The sequence below is a fragment of the Oryx dammah genome, unplaced genomic scaffold, assembly GCF_014754425.2.
Source record: "Oryx dammah isolate SB20612 unplaced genomic scaffold, SCBI_Odam_1.1 HiC_scaffold_9, whole genome shotgun sequence".
In the NCBI taxonomy this organism is placed as follows: domain Eukaryota; kingdom Metazoa; phylum Chordata; class Mammalia; order Artiodactyla; family Bovidae; genus Oryx; species Oryx dammah.
The window spans coordinates 882,249-903,812 of NW_024070193.1; the positions used below are offsets into that span (position 1 = coordinate 882,249).

Here is a 21,564-nt window from a genome sequence, read left to right on the forward strand (position 1 = left end):
CGGGCGCTAACCACCAGCAGCTGCTTCCCCAGCCTGCACAGGACCCCTGCACCCGCTTCTCCCACGAAGGGAGCCTTGGTCACCCTCAGCGCCAGACAAGGATGGTCACGCAGCTCACGTCTTGAGTAAAAGTACCTCCATCGGGTACTTGCCAGAGAGATGGCCCGTGAGTCACTGCAAGAAACCGCTCAATCAATCAAGCAAGGTGAGCTCCAGCCTCCGTGGTCAAGCTATATTTGGAAGTCAGCGAGAGTCAGGCCTCCGCTTCAAAGCGGGGGGCGGGGGGGGCGGTGGGGTGTTTCTTTTCTCTCTTTACTCTTAAAAAAAAACTCTTCCAATTGTTTTTCAACGTTCCACGATCACAGACACAGACAAGGCATGACACAGTGACCCGCTCCCACGGATCTGGCCAAGGGCAGCTGATAAGAGGGTGGTTGACGCCAGGACAAAACCAGATTATCTTGAAATTCCGCCGGAGCTGTCTCGTGTTTGCCTGACACAAATGCTCTTTGCTCTCAGAACGCCCTCATGTTGTTCAGCTCCTTGTAACAAACATGACCGGAGACAAATGTGATAGAAAGTAAGTCACTCCCACCAGGGGCCTAACAATGTGGGAAGCACCAGAGTAAATAATGGCAGTATGGCATCCCGCTGTGAAATTCAGGCTGATCCTCGAATGTTACCTCTCAGATGGGCTCACAAAGATCACTGGGAATGTCTGCAGAGCACGAGGGAGCATGAAGCCGCAGTGAGCAAGGCCTCAGTCAATATTCTCAGTTAAAAGGACCAAGGCCCTTGCGTGTATCTGGCTGGAAAAGGGCTCTTGGCAACCAAGTGGTAGTCCAAGGGACTCTCAAGAGCCTTCTCCAGCACCGCAACTCAAAAGGAGAGCCAACCAGTCCATCCTAAAGGACACTGGTCCTGAATATTCACTGGAAGGAGTGATGCTGAAGCTGAAACTCCAATACTCTGGCCACCTGACGGGAAGAGCTGACTCACTGGAAAAGACCGTGATGCTGGGCAAGATTGAAGGCAGGAGGCAAAGGGGACGACAGAGGATGAGGTGGTTGGATGGCATCACCGACTCGATGGACATGGGTTTGAGCAAGCTCTGGGAGATGGTGAAGGACAGGGAAGCCTGGCGTGCTGTGGTCCATGGGGTCACAAAGAGTCAGACACGACTGAACCACAAGCCCAGCTGCAGTTTCTTATACACAGAGCGACCGAAGCTACCCCCGTCACCAGGACCCCCCAGGCCCCACACTGCCCCCCACCCCCTCTGCAGCTCATTATTTCCATACCGGATGGAACGCAAGCAAGGTTCCTGCATCTGGGCGACAGTGATAGATTTCTGCCTTGCAGCAGCGCAGAAATCACCACGTTCTGTCACAAGAACTCTTCCATCTTAACACTTTCAGGCAAAGAAAGATCTCAGCTGGGGGCTGTCCCAGACATGGAGAACACCGCCCTACCGGTGAGTCAGCTCCAGACTCAGGCACCAGACGCTGCGCTTTGATGGCTACTGTGATTTCATTACTGAGGAAGAATTAAAGACTTGGCCTGCGGACGTGTGTGTGCACAGGTGTGCGTGTGAACGAGCCCCGTGTCGGGGAGTTTCTCAGGCCCGCAGGGCCCTCGAGGCTCTGACTGTTCCCCTGGTCTGAAGTGCCCTGGACACGCCTGGAGGTCTCCGCGGGCTGTGAACCAGCTTGCACTGAGTCAGCATTGTCCGCAGTCCCTCGAGGGGAAACCAGGGCCGTTTTTTTCATGGAGGGTGCTTAATGGATGTGAGAGAGGGTGATGTGGCCTGGGACGAGCTCGTGTGCATATCCGACTCCGGGGGTTTTCAGTGGAGACTTCCAATCAGCCTGCGTTCAGTCCTGGCCGTAATAGGAACTGCGGGCCAGACACTCTTTTTTTTTGCTTACAAAACTGTTTTTCACTTAGAAGCAGCCCACGGAGAACGCCTTTCCCGGTGTCAGGGCGGGAAGCAGAGCGGCGTGCCCGGCGAGGGAGCAGGGTGGGGTGAGGCGGCCGGGGGGCCCGGAGTGGGCCGATACTCACCGTGGTCGTGGGCGAAGACCAGCAGGCCCAGCCCCACCAGCATCTGCGCCAGCTCGTCGTAGCGGCCGCAGTGCTCGCCGGCTCCGTGGGACACGAACACCAGCGCCCTGCGGGATGAGAGACGGCCGTTAGGGAGGCTGAAGCACGGAGGCCGCGGCGGGGTCCCGGGCTCCTGGCTGGCAGCGCTGCTGAGGGCGCCGCCTGGGTTGGAGGCGAGTGGGGCACCGTGGTCAGGGCCGTCGTGAGTGGCCGGGAGACCCCAGCTGAGCCTCCGGGCCCAGGTGAGCCGGCCCTAGAGGGCAGGTGACCTGAGAGAGGAGAGCCGTGTAGACAGGGCAGGGGGGGGCGGGGGGGGGCCAGGCCTAAGGCTGCCATCTGGGCCCTGAAGCCACAGCTCCCGGCCCGCGCTGGCTGAGCTGTGGGGACACTGGGTGGCCTGTCACTTGTATGCAGACACCCCCCCCCAGGGTCATGCGCCTTGCTTCATTCCGCACGTGCACCTCCTCCCCACCCCCGCAGCCTTGCTGAGGACACACGGAGTCTCTGCTTCTCTGCGCCTGGCACAGTTCCGAGCTGTGCTGGGCACGCTGCAAACGGGGCTTGAGTGAATGAAGGACGGAGGAAGGTGTGAGGCTCTGAGATAAACGGGGTACCTGCACCCAAACATGTGCAGAGGAAGCCACAGGACTGGCGGCAGAGCCTGGCTGGGCACCCAGCCCCCCCGAAAGCCTGCGACGTGGTGAGCCCATCTGGGAACACAGGTGGGGCCCCAGAGTCACCCAGTGTGGGGAAGGGGTCACAGGAGGGCGTTCAGATGCTGGACTGTGCAACTGGACTCCCCTGCAGGCAAGGCACAGACTGCCAGGAGCCAGAGAGAGGAGGAGGGGGAGGGGAAAAGAGGGGGAGGGGGAGGGGGAGGGGGGGAGGGGGAAGGGATGGGGGGGAGGGGCATGGGGGAGGGGAGTGGTGGGATGAAGCGGGAGGGGCAGGGGCGTGAGGGAAGGAGGCGGAGACGGTAGCTGCCGTCTTGGTGAGCGTTTCCTATGTGCCGTCCCTCCGTTAAGCGCACACACAGGATTTCGGATCCTCCTTGTTACCCTACAAAATTAACCTTCCTCACAGCCCAGACTGAAAACCAGGGAAGCCGCACGGCGAGCTGGTAAAATGCAGATCAGAGCATCCCCCTCCCCCGGCTCTCAGGTCTCAGTGGGCTTCAGGGGCTTAGAGGACAAGTCATCCTGTCCCTCTGTCTCTCCAGACCTCCCTGCTCCCCACCCATTCTCACGAGGGGCTTCCAGTCTCCTCAGCTGCACCAGCTCATCCAGCTCAGGGCCTTTGGTCCCCTCTCCCCAGAGCACTCTCTCCCAGATCTCCCCGGCTGCTCCTCATGCTTGGGTCCCGTGGCAGACCTCCCCACATTGGCCTCCCTCCCTTGGGCCTTTCTGACCTGCTCTGGGCCCCCACTGCACTTCAGTTTGCACCGGGCCCTCGCCGCACACCACAGTTCGCCACTGCTTTGCTGTTCACTTGCAGGCTTGGTTCCTGTCTCTCTCCTCCGCTCTGAGGTCAGCGCGAGAGGCCAGGAGCCTTGCCCATCATGTTGCCGGCAGAACCCAGGGCTGTGCCAGCCTAGCGGCGCTCTGCAGCAACCGGCGCGTATGTGTGTGGTGGGTGAGCCAGCTCCTGTGCTCTCTCTGCAGCTCCCATCTGCCAGGGCGTGGATGGAATGCTCTGAGCAGCACACGGACCAGCAGTGCTGACCTCGTTTGACTTTGTCATCTGTCCTCCCCGCCCTGCTCCTAGAATACGGGAGACATTTTCCACTCTCTTTACCGCAGCACACGATGTCCAGCCCCCTCCACTTTATCAGACATCGGTCTGGGCCAATCTACCTGCCCCCCAACCCTTGGGGTCTGCGGACGGGGCTGTCTCAGCTCCCCTGGCATGTGCTGGAAACTCGAAACAGCCGTCACCTCCAGCTGCACCCAGGGCTGCGCTCCCAGGAGCAGCTGAAGCACTTCCCAGTGCCTGGGGAGCGCGGCAGCGGCTGGATTAATTCAGCCCACAGTTAATGCCGGTGGACAAGCCGGGTCACGCGACAGCCAGCCTCTCCCTGCGGTCAGGGCCCGCGGGACACACGAGGTCCTTGGGGGCTCAGTTCACGTCCCCGGGAGTGGCGCTCAGCATCGCTGCCTGGAATGGCCTGCTGAGAGAGCCCACTCGAAGCTGGCGGTGTGGAAGACACCGCTCTTAGGCTGGAGGGACGTCTCATCCAGCGGCTCTCCACCCTGGGAGTCACCCGAGGACGCACGGGTGGTTAACGGTCGCAGAGGGCCCAGAGGTCCCACCGGGTAGCCAAGGTGGAGAGGTGCCTCCATCCGGAGCGATGCTGCTCAGAAGCCGTGTGGGATTCCAGGGGCGGGAAGGCTGCCCTCTGGGCGTGGAGACTTGCAGCCACTGTGGAGCCCCTCGACACCCAGGGGAACGTGCTGGGGAAGCCACAGGCTCCTCTGGGCTGACGTGGAAGCTCCCGGCGCGTGCTGTCACCACCCTTCCAGACACAAGCAGGCCCACGTGCCTGTCCACTGCGGGAAGCACACGCTCTGCAGCACTCTCCCCGCAGGTGGACGCGCCCGCAGGCCCACCTCCCCCGCCCCAGGCGGGCTTCTCCGCAGACACGTGCCCTGCACTGGCCTTGTCTGGATCCGAGCTGAGGCTGCCGTGTGTGGGGGGGCCTGTCCTTGGCTCCTGGATCCAGCTCTTGCCTGAACCCCAGTCGTGATGCATCAGCTCCCCCGAGGGCTCCCGCATCTACTGTTCCCTGGACCCCAGCCACAGAGCCCTCTGCTCTTTCCGCTGCATCACAACGAAGCTGCTGCTGCCCCGTGATCACGTCCTCATCCCCTCCCTCCTCGGCCGAGGGCTCCCCTTCTCAGTGCTGAGATACATGGACGGTGGCGTGCTGCTACGAATTTAATAACCGCGGTGGATGGACCCGAATTGTACTGTCTGCCAATTTCCATGGTACAAATGCTCTCAACATAGCAAATTTCAAGTTATTAACGTGACACCAGGGACAGGGCGCAAGGGAGGGACGCACACAGTCGGCTCCTGAGAGCCAGCCATGCGGACACCTGTTCCTGACCCTGCTGGGCTGTGCCCTGGGTCCCAGGCTTCTTCTAACTGCCTCGGGGGTAGGGTCTTCAGTGCGCGTGGCCATCAGAACAGCTCGCCCACAATCAGCTCTGTTCCTCTCCCCGAACTGGAAGGTCCCTCCAGGGCAAAAGATTCCTGGGTCTCGTCTCCGAGGATGCGCTCAGCTGAGTTAGACGCCAGTGCACAGCAGCTGGGAAGGACGAATGGCATGACCCCCCCACACACACACCTGTGCCTGGATCCCTCCACCCACCGCAGCCCCCAGGCTCAGACCTTCAGCACAGGCTGGGGCTCCTCTTCGCCCACCCGCCCGTCAGGGCACCCTCTCCGCAGGCAGCCCCTGCCGTCTCCCCACACCTGCTGCGCCTCTGCTCACCGGTCCATCCGAGGACCACTTCTGAGGCCCAGCCGTCCCCCCGTGCTCCCAGGCCCCCACCCTGTTTCCACACACACACAGCCAGCCGTTCCCGGCCCGAGTGTGTACCCTGTGTCCTCTGGGAAAAGGGCACACCGCCCGGCCCCTGGGACATTTCCCCCTGCCTGCTGCCCGCCCGCAGCCCTGCTGGCCTAGGGTTTCATAAGACACCACTTCGGCTCTGGGAACAGCACCCAAGAGGGCTGGTAAGCAAACACCAGCGAAGCTGGGAAGCTGAGGACACAGAGCAAAGATGAGGCCGGGACAACGCGGCAGAGTCGGCATCGCCAGGGTCGACACCTGGGCAAGGCCGCTGGACACTCCCAGGGCGCGGGCACGGCTGTCCTTCCACTGGGAGCATCCAGAAATGCCAATGCGAGGGGCGGGAGAGGGACACCCAGCCCCGCCTTGCCCTCGCAGAGCTGGCCATCCATGGGGGAGACAGGCCCGGCAGAGAATGCGGGTTAGGAGAGGCACCGGGAACAGGGTGGGGACCAAGGGGCGGGATTGCAGGGAGCAGACGGGGAGGCGGGCTGAGAAGGAGACTCGTGCAGCGGGGAGGAGAGCCATCCTGTGCGGGGCCCTGCCCACCCTGGGCCAGGAAGAAGGGGGGCCAGTCCTGAGAGGTGGGGGTGGTCCACGCAGAGGAGGGGCCAGCCGGGCAGTGACCTGGTCTGACCTCCTGAAGCCCCAGCGACTGCATAACAGAGCAGGGAGGCAGGGGACAGGGTCTGCCCAGGAGCCCCGGGGGGCCAGACCCTCAGCAGGAGCCCAGGAGAGCCAGGCGTCCCCTCCTTCCCTGGCCCGCATGCTCCCAGGAGGAGCGGCTGCAGAAAGCCCAGCAGGGCTGTTCACGCGGACAAGCCGCCAAGCGGGCTGCGGGAGGGGCTGGCAGGTCTGTTTCCTGACGCTTCTTCTCCGGCTGCAGCCCGCTGGGAGCCGGTTGTTCCGGGAGAAGGTGACTGTCGGAGGGGGAGGCCCGGCTCCAGAGCAGATGGCCGGCCTGGCACGCAGCCCCGGGGAGGAGGGGCAGCTCCCGGGGAACCATATGCCGCCCTCAACACGCACACTCAGAGTCACAAGCCACCTCTGCGCCCAGGTCTGACAGAGCAGGACTCCCCTCCACCTGACAAGCTGATTCTCTTCAGTCTTGTTTATTCATGCTTTGAGGGACAGACCTCGCCGGGTCTTGGCTTTCTCACCTGTAAAATGGGGACAGTCCTAAAACCACCGGACGCAGAGGCGTCACGAGGGAAACAGGGAGACAGGTGTGTCTTGCCTGGGCCTGTCCCAGGAGGCCCTGCTTTTTCGGTGGCACAGGGGGGTCCATGTGCAGCCTCTGCCAGTTCCTGCAGCTCTGTGGGCCTCGGTTTCTCCACCTGTGAAATGGGCCACTGTGCCCCCTTGACAGGGTTTGGGGATGAAATGAGAGAACTGACGTGCAAACCATCTCGGGTGGCCTGCGGCTCCCGCCACCTGCTCTGCTGACCGTCACGCACTGGACGGTGAGCCCTCCTGGGCCCACACTGCCCAGGGACCCCTGGAAGGGTGGTCCACCTGCTTCTGAGACACAGACCAGGGCTCGGGGGCAGGGCGTCTACCCCCACATCACTGGCAGGCCTCTGGCCTCAGTCGGGACCTGCTCCCACCTCCGTCTGTGCACCCGCGGGGGAGGCACGCGGCCCTCGGGAGAACGAGGGGGCGGACGTGAGACACTCGGCGAGGCCCAGCCAAGGGAGCCAACGGCAGCCCCTCCCGCTCACCCTTTCCTGGCCACCCCCGCCTCATCACAGGAAATCTGAACACTCATGTCATCAGGGAAAAGTCAGGAAGACCGAGGATGACACGTTTGGTGCGAGGGGCCACCAGGAGCAGCTCTCGGGGCGGGGGTGTCTGCTGACCCAGAAGGCGGCAGCTGTCGTGGACGCCAGCCCCACCGAGCCCTGCAGGGTCCTCCGGTGCGGCGGGGACAGGGTCCGCCTGCCTCCTGGGGAGCTGCGCTCGCTTATTTCCAGGGCCTCCCCCTCAGGAAACCAGCTGGTCACAGCATCGTCTGCATCCACCCCGCTCCTAACTTGCGGAATTGCCTGCCTTAAAAAAAAATCCATGCCCTCCCTCCCGTCTGCCATCAGACCTGAACGTGGGACCGCGAGGGTGGCTGGGCCTCCGGTAAGGAAAGCGGAGTGTGCAGGGCCCGGCAGGACACAGACCCAGCGCCTGGCCACCTCCCAGAGCCGGGGACCGGCACGTCCCTCCCTGGCAGGGCTCCCGAGGCACCAACAGCGTGCGGCGGGGACGGGGATAGAACAGAGCTGGTGAGGGGCCTAAAAATCTCAGAGGGAGCTCGAAATAGACCTCTCATTTGTAAAACAGACCGATAACTGCCCATCTCCTGGGCCTCGTGAGGCCTGATTGAGAGAATTTATGGAAAATAACCCAGAGGGACGCTGGGGGCAGTGAGCCGTTACATAACAGTCAACGCTGGCAGCTGGAACTCGCTGTGGCCCAGATCCCAGCCCAACCGTGCCGGCGCTCACAGAGGCCCAGAGGTGGGCATGGCCAGCATGGGCCCAGAGTGGGCAACCCGCGCTCCTGGGGGTCGCCCGGAGCAGCTCAAGGTCATGAACCCTGCGCTCTGGGCCACGTGGGGCCACGCGGTAAGGGGGAGACACCCCACGTGGCCGTGCCCCGGGAGGCGGTCAGGCAGGGTCCCAGAGGCCCTCACTCCAGGCAGTAGCTGGAACCTGAGGTCCCCCGCAGAAGTCGGCTCTGAGTCCACGACCCTGAAATCTCCGCCCGGGGCGCCTCCACCCTGCAGCGGTCACTGGGCTCTCCAATGCAGTCAGCCGGGGGGGGGGGGCCGGGGCGGTCCCATGAACGACCCGGGGTGCTGCTCCACATCCCTAGCAGGGAGGGCCACCCCCAGGGGACGCCTGGCCGGCCCGCCCGCTTCCTGCACGACCCGGCTCTCAGAGCCTGGCCACCTCCTCCCGCTCCAGGTCCCACTGCCCACGTGCCCTGGGGGCCCCCGTGGGGACGAGGACACGGCCTCCGGCTCCGCCGGGACCCAGCCGGGCCCCCGTGGGGATGAGGACACGGCCTCCGGCTCCGCTGGGACCCAGCCAGGCGAGGCCCTGGTGCTCGCTGCTGCTCCTCCTCTCCCTTCACCGCTGCACAGTGTGGCCGCTCCCCCAGACTGCCCGCCCAGGGCGTGGCTGGCGGGCCCCCGGAGGCCCTCTCCCGCCTCCTCTCAGCGAGGTGCACATCCCCACCCGAAGTTGAGAGGCGCCCCGAAACAGAGGACGGCCGAGCGGAGACCCCTGGGCTCCCCCACGCTCCGTGCTCTGCAGCCCTCGTCAGAAGCCTGCTCGCGCAGCATCTACAAGGACAGATCCATTCCAAGTTCATCCCCACACACAGCCGCCTGGCCCGCCTGCCTGGTTCACACCCTGCAGCCACCCCCCCGGTGACGTCACGGCTCACGTCCACGCCGATCACCCCACACAGTGCCAGGCGGCCACGTCCGCACCCACATCCCCGAGCTGCCCCGGCTGGCAGATGTGGACAGACTCTGATCTGCTGAGCGAGGGCGCCTCGTCCTGCTCAAAAAGCTCCCTGGCCACCGACTCCCGGACACCTTGGGGCCATTCATCCCACCTGTGAACTCCGAGGCCAGACCGTCTGCCTCCCTTGCACGGAAATTCTGCAAGCGGCTCCCGTCACTGATGCTTCGTCCCCATGGGAGGGAGGAAGGTCCCCGACCTTTCTCAGGCATCGTGCCCGGGCCACGTGTGGGTCCAAGCCCACGCCCCTCTCTCTATGGAGACCGAGAACCGTGGATCTGGCTTTAAGGCACTTGAATGAAATCAACCCATTCATTCACCGTGACAACACGCGACGGCCCACAAACATCTTAAGACTTGATGGGGAGGGGCACAAAAAAAGTCCCCAAAAGGGGGCGTGCTTTAAAAGTCGGTTCTCCCTGAGTTCAGACCCCACCTCTGGCATCTGAGGAAGTCACTCCCGGACTGAGGTGCTGCTGCTGCTAAGTCGCTTCAGTCGTGTCCGACTCTGCGACCCCACAGACGGCAGCCCACCAGGCTCCCCCATCCCTGGGATTCTCCAGGCAAGAGTACTGGAGTGGGTTGCCATTTCCTTCTCCAATGCATGAAAGTGCAAAGTGAAAGTAAAGTCGCTCAGTCGTGTCCGACTCTTAGCGACCTCATGGACTGCAGCCTACCAGGCTCCCCCATCCCTGGGATTTTCCAGGCAAGAGTACTGGAGTGGGTTGCCATTCAGGTAGGCAGGGATAAAAGAGGAAGACCCATCTGGCCTCACGGGGGCATCGTGAGAAGTAAGCGACTGTGTTCTCCAAGTGCCTGGCCCATGGCATGTGGCTTTCTGTCCCCGGGAAGCCTGTATCAGGACTGGGCAGATCAAGTCAGCTGAGAACACGCCAAGGTGCATGTGCTGGGAAGGACCGCTGCTCTCAGCCAAATGGTTATGAGCCCAGGCACCGCCTCGCCTTCGGGTCTGTGTATCTGGGTTGTTACACACGCAACCAGGCCCCCCTGTGCCAGGAATGGACTTTCACCCCCCCTGGCTCCAGCAGGCTGACCACAGGCGCTCCCACCGCACAAGTAAGGGAGTCAGAGTGGAAGCAGGTGCCGAGCAGGACGACGGCTACCCTGCACCTCGGCTGGGGTCTGCCCTGGCCCCTACGCGTCTCCGCCTGCAACCCGTGTGTCCACCGGAAGGGGAAGGCCTGGCCTGGCAGACTTGCACAACGTGGACAGTTGTGCAAGCTAACTTGCACTTGCGCTGAGCTAACTCTTCACAAGCCAACGGCACTGAGATATCAGAAAAACCAGGGCTGTGTGTGCAGGTTACGTCACAAACGCGGGGTGACTGAAGCGGCGGTCACCCGGTCCCGTCCGACTCTCTGAGACCCCGTGGACTGTAGCCCTCCAGGCTCCTCTGTCCATGGGCGTCTGCAGGCGAGAACACTGCAGTGGGTTGCTGTGCCCTCCTTCAGGGGATCTTCCCAACACAGGGATCGAACCCAGGTCTCCCGCATCGCAGTCAGATTCTTTACCCTCTGAGCCACCAGGGAGGCCAAACACAAATAAAATTCTGTCTGAAAACTTCTAAGATTGGCATGCCTTGAGAGCCTGTGTGCTGGGCTCCACACTGTGCCGCTAGGCCGGAAAAGCTCTGGGTCTCTGGGACCCTTCCCTCCTTGTAAGGGCCTGTTCTTACTTTACAGAACATTCTATAGGTAAGTCTTCTGAAATCCTGTTGAAGTTACTGGAAAGTTTCTAAAGTTCTTGCAGCAAAACTGTCTCCTAATAAGATGTTTTCTTGAGTCCTCAGAACCACGTCCTTCAGTGGGGCTGCTGGGACTCTTGAATTTCTGGCGATTTTCATCTTGCGCTCGTCCTTTCTGAAGGCCAGATGTGTCTGGTTTGAGGGCCTGAGAGGTGACTGAGGGTCTGCCCGGATCCTACAGTCCCGATGCAGCGGTGGGCACAGAACTGCCCCCGGGACCACCAGGACTCCGGGGGGACAGTGTCTAAGGCTCCTGAATCTACGAAGTGACAAAGCAGGCCACCCAACCGCCACAGGGATGACACGGAATGCACTCCGGCCCACACCTCACCCACGAGAGCCTGAAAGAGGAACACGGCTCATTCTGGAAAACGGGAAAACACAGGCGGGCGTCAGGAAAAACGAAACCCACGAGTAATCCCTCCACCCAGGGCTACCGTCAGGGACACGGTACTTCCTTCCACGCTTTCCCTCTCCATATACATTAAACTCAGTTCATTACTTACACTTAATTATGAACTTATAACTACAGCTCACAACTGTAATTACACTTTAGAACTGTAACCACGCCTAACGTTTCATCTGAGGTCCTTCTTCACTGACCTCTTTCCAGGAAGAGTTTCCCACGGTAGGAGCGAGCCAGCACCGCCTACTTCAGAGCTGCTGTGGGTGAGCGGACGGAACACCCGAGCAGACCCCCCGCACCGAGAGGCGCCCCAGAAACGGCGCAGGGGACACGCCTGCTGCACGCAGAGCAGACGCTGCCAGCCCAGGAGGCCTGAGCCTTCCCAGCCCCACACTCTGGGCTCACACTGCATCCACACTGGGCAGCAGGCTAGAAAAGGCTGGTTCTGAGCTGCTTCCATCCCCAGCTCTGTGGCGGCAGCTCAGAAAAGGCTGGTTCTGATCCGCTTCCATCCCCAGCTGTGGCGGCAGCTCAGAAAAGGCTGGTTCTGACCCGCTTCCAGCCCCAGCTCTGTGGCGGCTCAGAAAAGGCTGGTTCTGACCCGCTTCCAGCCCCAGCTCTGTGGCGGCTCAGAAAAGGCTGGTTCTGATCCGCTTCCATCCCCAGCTGTGGCGGCAGCTCAGAAAAGGCTGGTTCTGACCCGCTTCCAGCCCCAGCTCTGTGGCGGCTCAGAAAAGGCTGGTTCTGACCCGCTTCCAGCCCCAGCTCTGTGGCGGCTCAGAAAAGGCTGGTTCTGACCCGCTTCCAGCCCCAGCTCTGTGGCGGCTCAGAAAAGGCTGGTTCTGACCCGCTTCCAGCCCCAGCTCTGTGGCGGCTCAGAAAAGGCTGGTTCTGACCCGCTTCCAGCCCCAGCTCCGCCCCCCGCCCCAGGACAAGGTCACCTGCACGTGGAGCACCGAGGCTCAGGCACTGGGGACCACAGCTGGCCCTTCAGCAGCGAGCAGCGAGGAGACACCAGGCGTGGCCCCGAGCCCTCTGGGCGTCCAGCAGGTGGGGGACGTGGGCACGGCAGGAACATGGCAGCCCCAGTCTGAGCACAGGCCTCCTCGGCTCCTGGGCCACCAAAGGGAAGCTGCCACACAGCCCTCAAGACGGCCACACGCAGAGGCCCAAGGGGCCCCGGCAGGGAGATGCCACGGGACGCCTGGTCGACCAGCCCTGAGCCCCGTGCAGCACAGGCCTCCCTGTGCTGAGATGATGCGAGCCGTCCACAGGGAAACCACAGGCCACAGCGAAGGTGTATTTCTATACAAATGTGCAAAAGCAGTTCAGCAACAACCAGCTGCAAGCAGAGGGGGCCGGCCCGGCCAGCGCACCGCACTCCGGGGTCTCTGCCAGCTTCTGCTGGCTGGCTCCCCGCCGGCCCCCCACCCCATGTGGCCATCCCCAGGAAGACTGGGCCCCTCGGAGCAGGGCCGAGGCTCTTCCCCAGCCCACGGCCGTGACATCTGCTGGCAAAGAAAAGCGTCCCCGGCACACGGGACTGCCTCGGCCCACAGTGGGACTGGCCCCCAGCCTCTGAGCCTCGATCTGGTCTGGCTCAGCACACGGCCATTCTCTGAGCCGGAAGCCCTCCGAGAGCAGAGCCAGGGCAGAAGGAATGAGACCCACACCGTCCTTTTCACCGCGACCATCTTCATTCCTCACTCACACGCCTGGGACCGCATATACGCTGAATGTCGCCGGCATCCTGAAACGCGCCAGCTTGCAGAACGAAGCAACAGCGGCAACAGTCCAGAAAGAAGGTCCCTGCGCGCTTCCCGGCAAATAGAAGGGAAAATGGAAACAGGGACAGGCTTTAGTTTGGGCTCCAAAATCACTGCAGATGGTGACTGCAGCCATGAAATTAAAAGACGCTTGCTCCTTGAAGAACAGCTATGACCAACCTAGACAGCAGGTTAAAAAGCAGAGATGTGACTTTGCCGACAAAGATCCGTCTGGTCAAGGCTATGGTTTTTCCAGTGGTCATGTATGGATGTGAGAGTTGGACCATAAAGAAGGCTGAGTGCCGAAGAATGGATGCTTTTGAACTGTGGTGTTGGAGAAGACTCTTGAGAGTTCCTTGGACTGCAAGGAGATCCAACCAGTCCATCCTAAAGGAGATCAGTCCTGGGTGTTCACTGGAAGGACTGATGCTGAGGCTGAAACTCCAATGCTTTGGCCACCTCATGCGAAGAGTTGACTCATTTAAAGACCCTGATGCTGGGAAAGATTGAGGGCCGGAGGAGAAGGGGACGACAGAAGATGAGGTGGTTGGACGGCATCACCGACTCAACGGACGTCAGTTTGAGTGAACTCTGGGAGATGGTGATGGACAGGGAGGCCTGGCTTGCCGCAGCCCATGGGGTCAAAAAGAGTCGGACACGACTGAACGAGAACAGCAACATGTGCCCAGGAGAGCCTCCTGAGAGCTCCCAGCCTGGTCCTCAGCCGACCCCAGCCTCAGTGCAGGTCGTGCCAAGGTCAGTGCGGCCCCTCGCCGTGGACCGCCCTGGGTGGGTGGGCAGCCACAGCAGGGTGGGCACACAGACGGGGTGCTGGGCCGCAGCATGTGCCTCCAGCCCCAGGGCGCCCTGCCCTCACTCCCGCGACCGCCTTGGCCCCTTCTCTTCATCACTTAACCACGTGGGTGCTGCATGAACACTAGTCTGTCCCGAGTACGTCTGAACTCGTATCGAACAGACCCGTCCTCACGGTCTTTCTGCATCGTTTCTTGGGCTTTGGAGCTGTGGGGCTTCAACCAGGTGGATGCGTGTGGCAGTGTTCACCATCATGGCACAGAGAACCCTGTGGACAGACGTCTGGACGGGCTCCACCAGGGGATGCAGAGAGTCCTGCCCTGGCGGTTGTCGCGTGAGGCTCCTGGCGCTTACGGGCCAGGGGGTCCCTGTCTGGTGGCAGAGTCACCGCCTGGCGGGTGAGGACCGTCAGCTCCACCAGGCTGGACAGGTTTACCTTCTGACCGACAGCGCTCAGCCCTCCTCTGCCCACGTGGCCTTCAGATCCGCCAGCTGAACAGCTGGGAGAGGGAACCTCACTGTGGCCTTTATTCCCGTTTTCCTGATCATCAGTAGGGCGGTGGCCTCACCCACCACAAGCCTTTCGGGCCACGTTTGTGTACCACAACCGCACCCACCTCCCGTCTGTCCGGGGGGCTCCTGCCCCTCTGGTGGCGCCCCAGCCACACCAAACCCCAGGCAGCATCATCAGTCACCCTTCCTCCTGGGCTCCCCTGTCTCCGAGTGTGGTTGTATGACAGGCCCTAGTCATGCTGGGCTGGAAAAAGCTGCTTCTTTGCTTTTCAGGCAGTTAACTGACACCTCCCAGCCTCCATCACCCTGAACCTCGCCCAGCAGACTCCAGGCTGCTCAGTGGGTTGATGGGTTCATGGGGTTTGCAGGAAAACTGCAAACTCCCCCCGGCAGGCAGCACTCTGGTTTCGGGTGGGACGTGAGGCTGTCCGTGAGAAGACAGGCAGGGCTCCTTGCCGGCTCTGAGCCTCCAGCCACGTCGCGGGCAGCCCTGGGTCCACCACTGCAGCCCTGCCTGAAGCTTCTGGACACGGAGCCCGGGGCCCGCCCCCCAGAAGGCCGCACCACCCACATGCATCCTCTGCAGACTTCTGCTGCTGCCCCCAGCCCCCGCTACCCCAGACCCAAGGATCCCAACAGCCTCTCGGCTCCACACCCTGCCCCCAGCCCCTCCCACTCCAATCTGCAGCTTCCCGTCCTGCTGACGCCAAGAGTCGTCCCCGCAATGCTTGGGCAGCTGACTCGCTCTCAGCCCCGCACCTCCGGGGGCCCCTCCCTCCCTGCAAGGCCGTCCGGCATGCGCTCCGCACCCCTGCCTGTCCTGAGGCTCTGCGCTCAGGCTCCCTCAGAGCGATCTGGCCATGGAGGTCTCGGGAGGGTGCAGGTGGTCAGGGCGGCCGAGACCCTGGATGACCCAGCTGAGCCAGGGCGCAGGGAGGCAGCTCGGGGTCACAGGTAACAAGACTCAGGACGAGGGGCAGCAGAGTTCCCATGAGGGTGGGGGGCAGGCAGGCCCAGCTCGGACACCATCCAGTACACAGAACAAATCGTCAGGGTCCAGGGCCCGAAGCGGCTGGAGGGATGCGAGACACAGCTGGGAGCATCCATCACCCCAAACTGGACCTGTTACCCCAGCGGGCCCTGCCCAGGAGCTCCGTAACGTAAAGATGACTAAACCAAGCTGCAAAGGGCTGAGGTCACACTCGCCATCAGGAGAGGCAGAAGTAGAACTGGTCCCCAGCGGCCTCGAACCTGAGTCCTGCCCCTCCCACCAGGGTCCCGGGGCCCAGCTCCCACTCCTGGCTCCAGTGCCGCCCACAGTGAACCCACCCACCCTCTCTGCAGTTCCCTGCCTCACGCCCTGTCTTGGGAGCAGTGGGGCAAACGTATGGGAGCGGCGGGCATGAGAAACTTTGGCCCGGCCCCCTGCCCTCATCCCAGTTTCACAGCCAACAGCTCCTCTCCCAGCCACATCACCAGGCTTCTTGGCAGCCCCGACAGGTTAACAGTTGCTGTGAAATGAACAAGCGATCACAGCATAGTGACAGGCAGACAGCATTTCCCTTGCTCGGCCCCAGGCTCACCTCCGCTCCCGGGAGCTTCACCGGCACACACGGCCGCCAAGCGGAAGCCACAGAGCCCGCGTCCCGCAGCGAGGCGTGGTCACGTGACCACGGGCAAGGACACAGCTGCTGAGTGTGGCCTCCAGGACACCCGCCTCATGCTGGCTCTTTCTTCCCCCTTCCCACGCCCTGGACCACGGACACCAGGTGGCTGTGGTCACTGGACCAGCCCTCGGGATCGGGGGGGCAACAAGGCAGAAGGGGCTGGGCCCCCGTCTGACCATGTGGACCCCTAGACGGATGATGGAGACAGACCCAGACATACGTCTCACGTGAGCACCACGCTGTGGGGTTTCTCATCCACAAAGCTCAGGCTGGACCATAACGACCGTGGGCCCTCACGGACGAGCCCGTCACCCAGGCAGGGGCCAGAGGGTGTGGGTGCAGACCTACCTCTGTGGTTCCTTAACCGTGCCGTGGGCCAGCTGCTGAAGCCCGTTTCCTTTCCTGGAAAGCAGGGATGATACAGGCCAGCCGTGAGGCCGACACAGAGCGCGCCCCACAAAGCTGGCGGTGGGGGGCCCTCCTGCTGCATGGCCCAGCCGGGCCCCGTCGGTCATCCTTTGCAGCAGGAAGCAGATGCTATGTGAGTCCCGTGCGGCTCGCCACTGTCTTTCTGCCACAACTGATGTTTCTGCCCTCACGTCCATGCTAAGGCAAGCTCCTAACAAGCGGGGCGGCGAGACCTGCAGCGCTGAGTCCAGATGCTGCAAGGCCCCAGCAAGTTTCTAGGAGCACCTGCTTTCTTAAAAAAGAAAAAGGAAAACACTGCTCATCCTATCGTACCTATTTCTCTGGCCTTCCCAGGTGGCTCAGTGGTAAAGAATCTGCCTGCTGAGGGCTCAGGTTCCATCCCGGGGTTGGGAAGAACCCCTGGAGAAGGGCATGGCAACCCACTTCAGTATTCTTGCCTGGAGAATCCCATGGACAGAGGAGCCTGTGGGCTACAGTCCACGGGGTCACAAAGAGTCAGACAGGAGTGAGGGCGCATGCACGCATCCATCTATCCACCCGCCCTTTATCCGTCTACATGCAGACAGAGACAGACATAGACAGAGACGCATTTCTCCTGGGAGGCTGCTCTGGCCCCACCGGCCGCACGGCGTGGCGCACGCTGCCGCAGGGCCGCCTGCCCCAGCCCGGAGCTCACCCCTCTCTCAGCCACCGGTTCCGTCAGTGACAGGCTGATGAGCTCAGGGTCTGACTCAGGCTCTGAGCACACACCTGAATTAGACAAAGTCCCTGCCCTGGGGGAGCTCCACGTCCCCGGCCGGGGCCAGAATAATCAGTACATAAATACACGCCAGGCCGCGTGAAGCACCGTGGAGAGGACGGTCAGGGCAGGAGGGCAAGGGTCACCGTCCCCACCCCCCCAGCGTGGAATTGCTTCCTGCAGCCCCAGGCCCTCTAGACACAGGCTGAGGATGGGGTCAGGATTCTCCAAAGAAGACACGCAAATGGGCAACAGGCATGTGGAAAGACGGCCAGCACCACGAGCCGTCAGGGAAGTGCACGTCAAAACCACTCTGAGGCGCCACGTCACGCAGGGCGACCACCAAGGAGCCCACAGACAGCAGACGCTGGTGAGGCCGTGGCGAGAGGGGGCCTGTCTGCACTGCTGCTGGGAGTGTCAGTCACTGCAGCCGCTGTGGACAGTATGGAGGTTCCTAAAAAGGTTAAAAATAAAGCTACCACAGGATCCGCACTTTCACTTCTGAGAACGTATCCAAAGGAAATGAAAAGACTATATTCACGAGATAGCCACACCGCCCCCCTGTTCACGGCAGCACTGTTGACAGTCACCACGTTACAGAAGCGACCGAAGTGTCCACCCACAGATACACGGATCAAGGCGCGGTGTGCACGTGCGGCGGACGAGGACTCAGCCGCAAGAAGCGCGGAGATTCCACCACGGGCAACAACACGGAGGCCTGAGGGCGTTATGCTGCGTGAAGAGAGTCACAGACAGAAAGAGCAATGTGCGGTGCTACTCGGATGTGGCGTCTAAAAACAAAAGGAGAGCAAAACGAAGGACACTCTGAAAACCAGGCATCAGATTTGCGGTTGCCAAGGGCGGGGGTGGGAGGAGGCAGACTGGAAGAAGGTCAAGAGGTATTAGCACAAACTCCCGAATATAAGTCAAGTCCTGGGAAGCGATGTCCAGCGTGGCGTACAGTGACCGCTGCTGGATGCTGTACAGGATCCTAAGAGTTCCCATCAGAAGGGGAAAAAGTCCCCCCACTTTCCTTATCTGTACAAGAGACGAGCTCCTGTGATACTCATTTCAGACTCCATGTGATTTCATTAAGCTGCGCACCTTATTGAGCTCATACAGCGTCGCACATCAACGACATCTCAGCAAGGCTGGGAAGCAGCAGCAGCACGACGGAAGGAGCTTGTCAGGGCACTTCCCCGGCGCTCCGGCGCTTGAGCCTGCCTTGCACTGCAGGGGACGCGGGTTCGATCCCTGGCTGGGGACCTAAGACCCCACACGTGTCGGAGCGCGTAAGCCCGAATGCCACAGCCAGAGAGAAGACCGCCCGACGCAGCACAGAGCCGCGGCGTGGCAGCCGACAAATAAACGCTTTTTAGAGAGAGAGTCTGTCGGACAGGGTGGCACTAACTCGGGTACGTCCTCCTTGCTGCCAATGAAATGCAAAGAAAGTAAACTCGCTCAGTCACATCCAACTCTGCAACCCCGCCAGGCTCTTCCGTCCATGGGATTTTCCAGGCAAGAGTACTAGAGTGGGTTGCTATTTCCTTCTCCAGGTCATCTTCCCGACCCGGGGACTGAACCCGGGTCTCCCGCATTGCAGGCAGACGCTTTACCGTCTGAGCCACCAGGGAAGCCCCAAAATGCAAACAGCACCAGATGCGGGCCGCCAGAGGCACTGAGCAGCTGCAGTCCTCGTGCTCAAGATATGATGAGCAGAGTGGTCTGGAGGCGCGGGCCACGCTTGACCAGGCCCCCAGGATCTGCTGGACGTGAACACACGAGAACTCCAGGGATGAGGGGCGCATACCTGCCTTCCATAAACCAAGCTGGAAACGCACGCGGAAATTATCACTCCTCCAACGTCAGACAGCTCCTTCCTGAAAAGAATTTCCTACACTTTCAGGGTGTGGCCTCAGGGAGTGGTTTATGTTCCACAGCAAAGCAGTCTGTACCATAGGCGGACAGAACACGGCCCTTCACTGACACCAACAGTGCGATGTCTTCAGCGGCGTCTCCTTGCAGCCACCGCCTGCCTGCCACCCTGAAAAGGTCCTCACGCCAAAGGGCTCCTCAGGGGGCTGGCATCCGGATCAGTGTTTGGAACCGGCCCTCAGGGAAATCTCTAATGGCCTGCCCGCAGAAGCAAGTGGCCTGATGTTCAGGATGGTCCCTTAATGGCGAGCATCACAGCTGCGCCAGGGGCTGTGATGTGGAGAACCAAGGCCAGGGGTTGGGGTGACTGACTGGCTTCTCTCCGGAGAGCTCTGGGCTCCATCCCAAGCCCAGGTCTCCTCTCTGCACAGAGAAGGACCCGTGTGGGCTCTGGGTCCCAGCAGCGGGCCGCTCCCCGCTGGAGGCCCCAGGACGGCGCCCAGGCAGTGCTCTGGCCTCCACCACCTCCCAGGGCCTCAACTGGACACACAGCAGCAGGGGCACCACGGGGCGCAGGGCTCTGGTGTCCCGTCCCGCGAAGGACAGAGCAGCAGCGGGCTCTCGTTGGGCGGCGGGCAGTGGGCAGCGGGGAGGACTTGTGATTGCAGGCGTGTGCACACTGCAGACGTCTCTGGAAGGGATGGGAGAAACCTCAGCGCTCACCACGCAGTGCGGCACGTCACAGGGCGAGCACTCCCGTCTCACGGGCTCCCACGCAGACGGGCGCCCGGGCCCAACGCTGGCGGCCCGGCGTTAAGTGATGGACACTGGGTCGTCAGGGTCACCTAATCCCCCCATCGCCTCCTCCGGGTGGGTAGGGAGGCCTCGGCGAGGTGCCGGTCTGTCTGAAACAGCTCCCCAGCACAAGCCGGCTCCAGTTTCTGGGCCGAGAGGAGCCAGAGCTGAGACGCAGCCGGGGGGTATTGCTGTGCCCCATACTCCCCTTCTGCTGAGGGCATCTCGGGCTAGCTTTCCAGTCCCCGAGTTAGAATAAACTTCCTGCCCCAAATGGACGTGTAATGAAAAAGAAGGTCTAGTCCAAGAGAACAGTGAAGGCAGGACTCTCAAGTCGGACGCTGCGGCCGACACCACACAGGCGGCCTGCACGGAACTGGAGTGCGGTTCCCCAGGGTCCCTCCCCCAACGGGCAGGGGCGCACCAGGCCCCGCTCTCACCACCGGACGTCTGAAGACCACCCAGAGGAGCGAGGCCGCACACAGAGGTGACCCCGTAAGAGGTGGTCAGTTAGGAGGTCAACCTCCAAGTGGTCCTGGGGGGATGAGGAGGCAGAAAGACCCGGCGTGGGCCTCCCTGGCGGCTCAGCGGTAAAGAACCCGGCTGCCAGTGCGGAGACGGGGGTCTGATCCCCGACCCAGGAAGATGCCGCACGTCACGGAGCGCAAGCCCGTGCACCCGACTGCGGGCCCACGTGCTCTGGAGCTGGTGGTCGGCAGCAGGAGAAGGCTCTTCACGGAGAAGCCTGCACACCACCGCCACGGAGCAGCCTCTGCAACTGGAGAAAAGCCCTCGTAGGCAGACACACGTAAGGCGCTCTTATAACAGGAAGCCCCATTGCCAGGGAGGCCAGCAAGAGAGCGGCCGAGAGCCGGAGGGTGTGGACGGCAGGCGGATGGACGCCGCCTCCTTCCCGGATAGCAGGCTTCCGTCCAGACCAGGCCAAGGTCACCTCGGCTCAGAGCCGGGCTGGCAGGGTTAGCCAACGCCTTGTGCCTCTGCTCACCCGTCCCTCACTGCCTCGCCCGCCTGGCTCCTTGCGGGTCGGCCTTCGCCTCTCACTCGGCTCAGACCTCTGGGTCCTGCCCCAGCCACCCTGTCCCTGCGAGGGAGCAAATGGTCCCAGCTCCTCTGCCCCCCCATTTGCAGAGCTGGGGACTGACCATCTATCCGTCCAGCGGTTTCCAATTCCTCAGAGTCCGCGAGGGTACCAAGGACCGTCCGGGGGGATCAGTCATCCAAGCTCCCTACTTTCCCTTCATTTCTCAATGTCGTACCATGGACATGCTCACACCAAGGCAGCACATTTTATTTTCAACAAAATTCAACGACCCAAGCTGAGCGAGCAGAGGAGAGCCTGGAGGCTGAAGGAGAGACGGCTACAGCTGGAGAGATGCTGCGGGAGGTGGGGAGGGTCCACGGGGATGCCTGTCCCGGAGATGACCCCCTCCCTGCTGGAAGGACAGAGAGCAGGGTGACCAGCACACCCCCCGCGAGGAAGGCCTGCGTGTTCTCCAGGAGGAACCTCTCCTCAGACCCGAAGGGGCGCCTGGAGTTGTTCGTGGACGTCGGGGTGACACTTGGATCCTTCCTGACGG

The 21,564-nt window shown here is 61.9% G+C and overlaps 1 protein-coding gene across 4 annotated transcripts in view; it reads right to left on the bottom strand.

Annotated features, from left to right (window-relative positions):
* MGLL (monoglyceride lipase) overlaps positions 1-21,564 on the bottom strand; it is an 86,541-nt gene that overhangs the window by 50,089 nt on the left and 14,888 nt on the right. For all 4 annotated transcript variants that reach the window (XM_040246639.1, XM_040246637.1, XM_040246638.1 and 1 more), the window contains one exon: positions 2,065-2,171. In XM_040246639.1, coding sequence (XP_040102573.1) covers positions 2,065-2,171 — 107 coding nt within the window. The remainder of the gene's footprint in view (positions 1-2,064; positions 2,172-21,564) is intronic.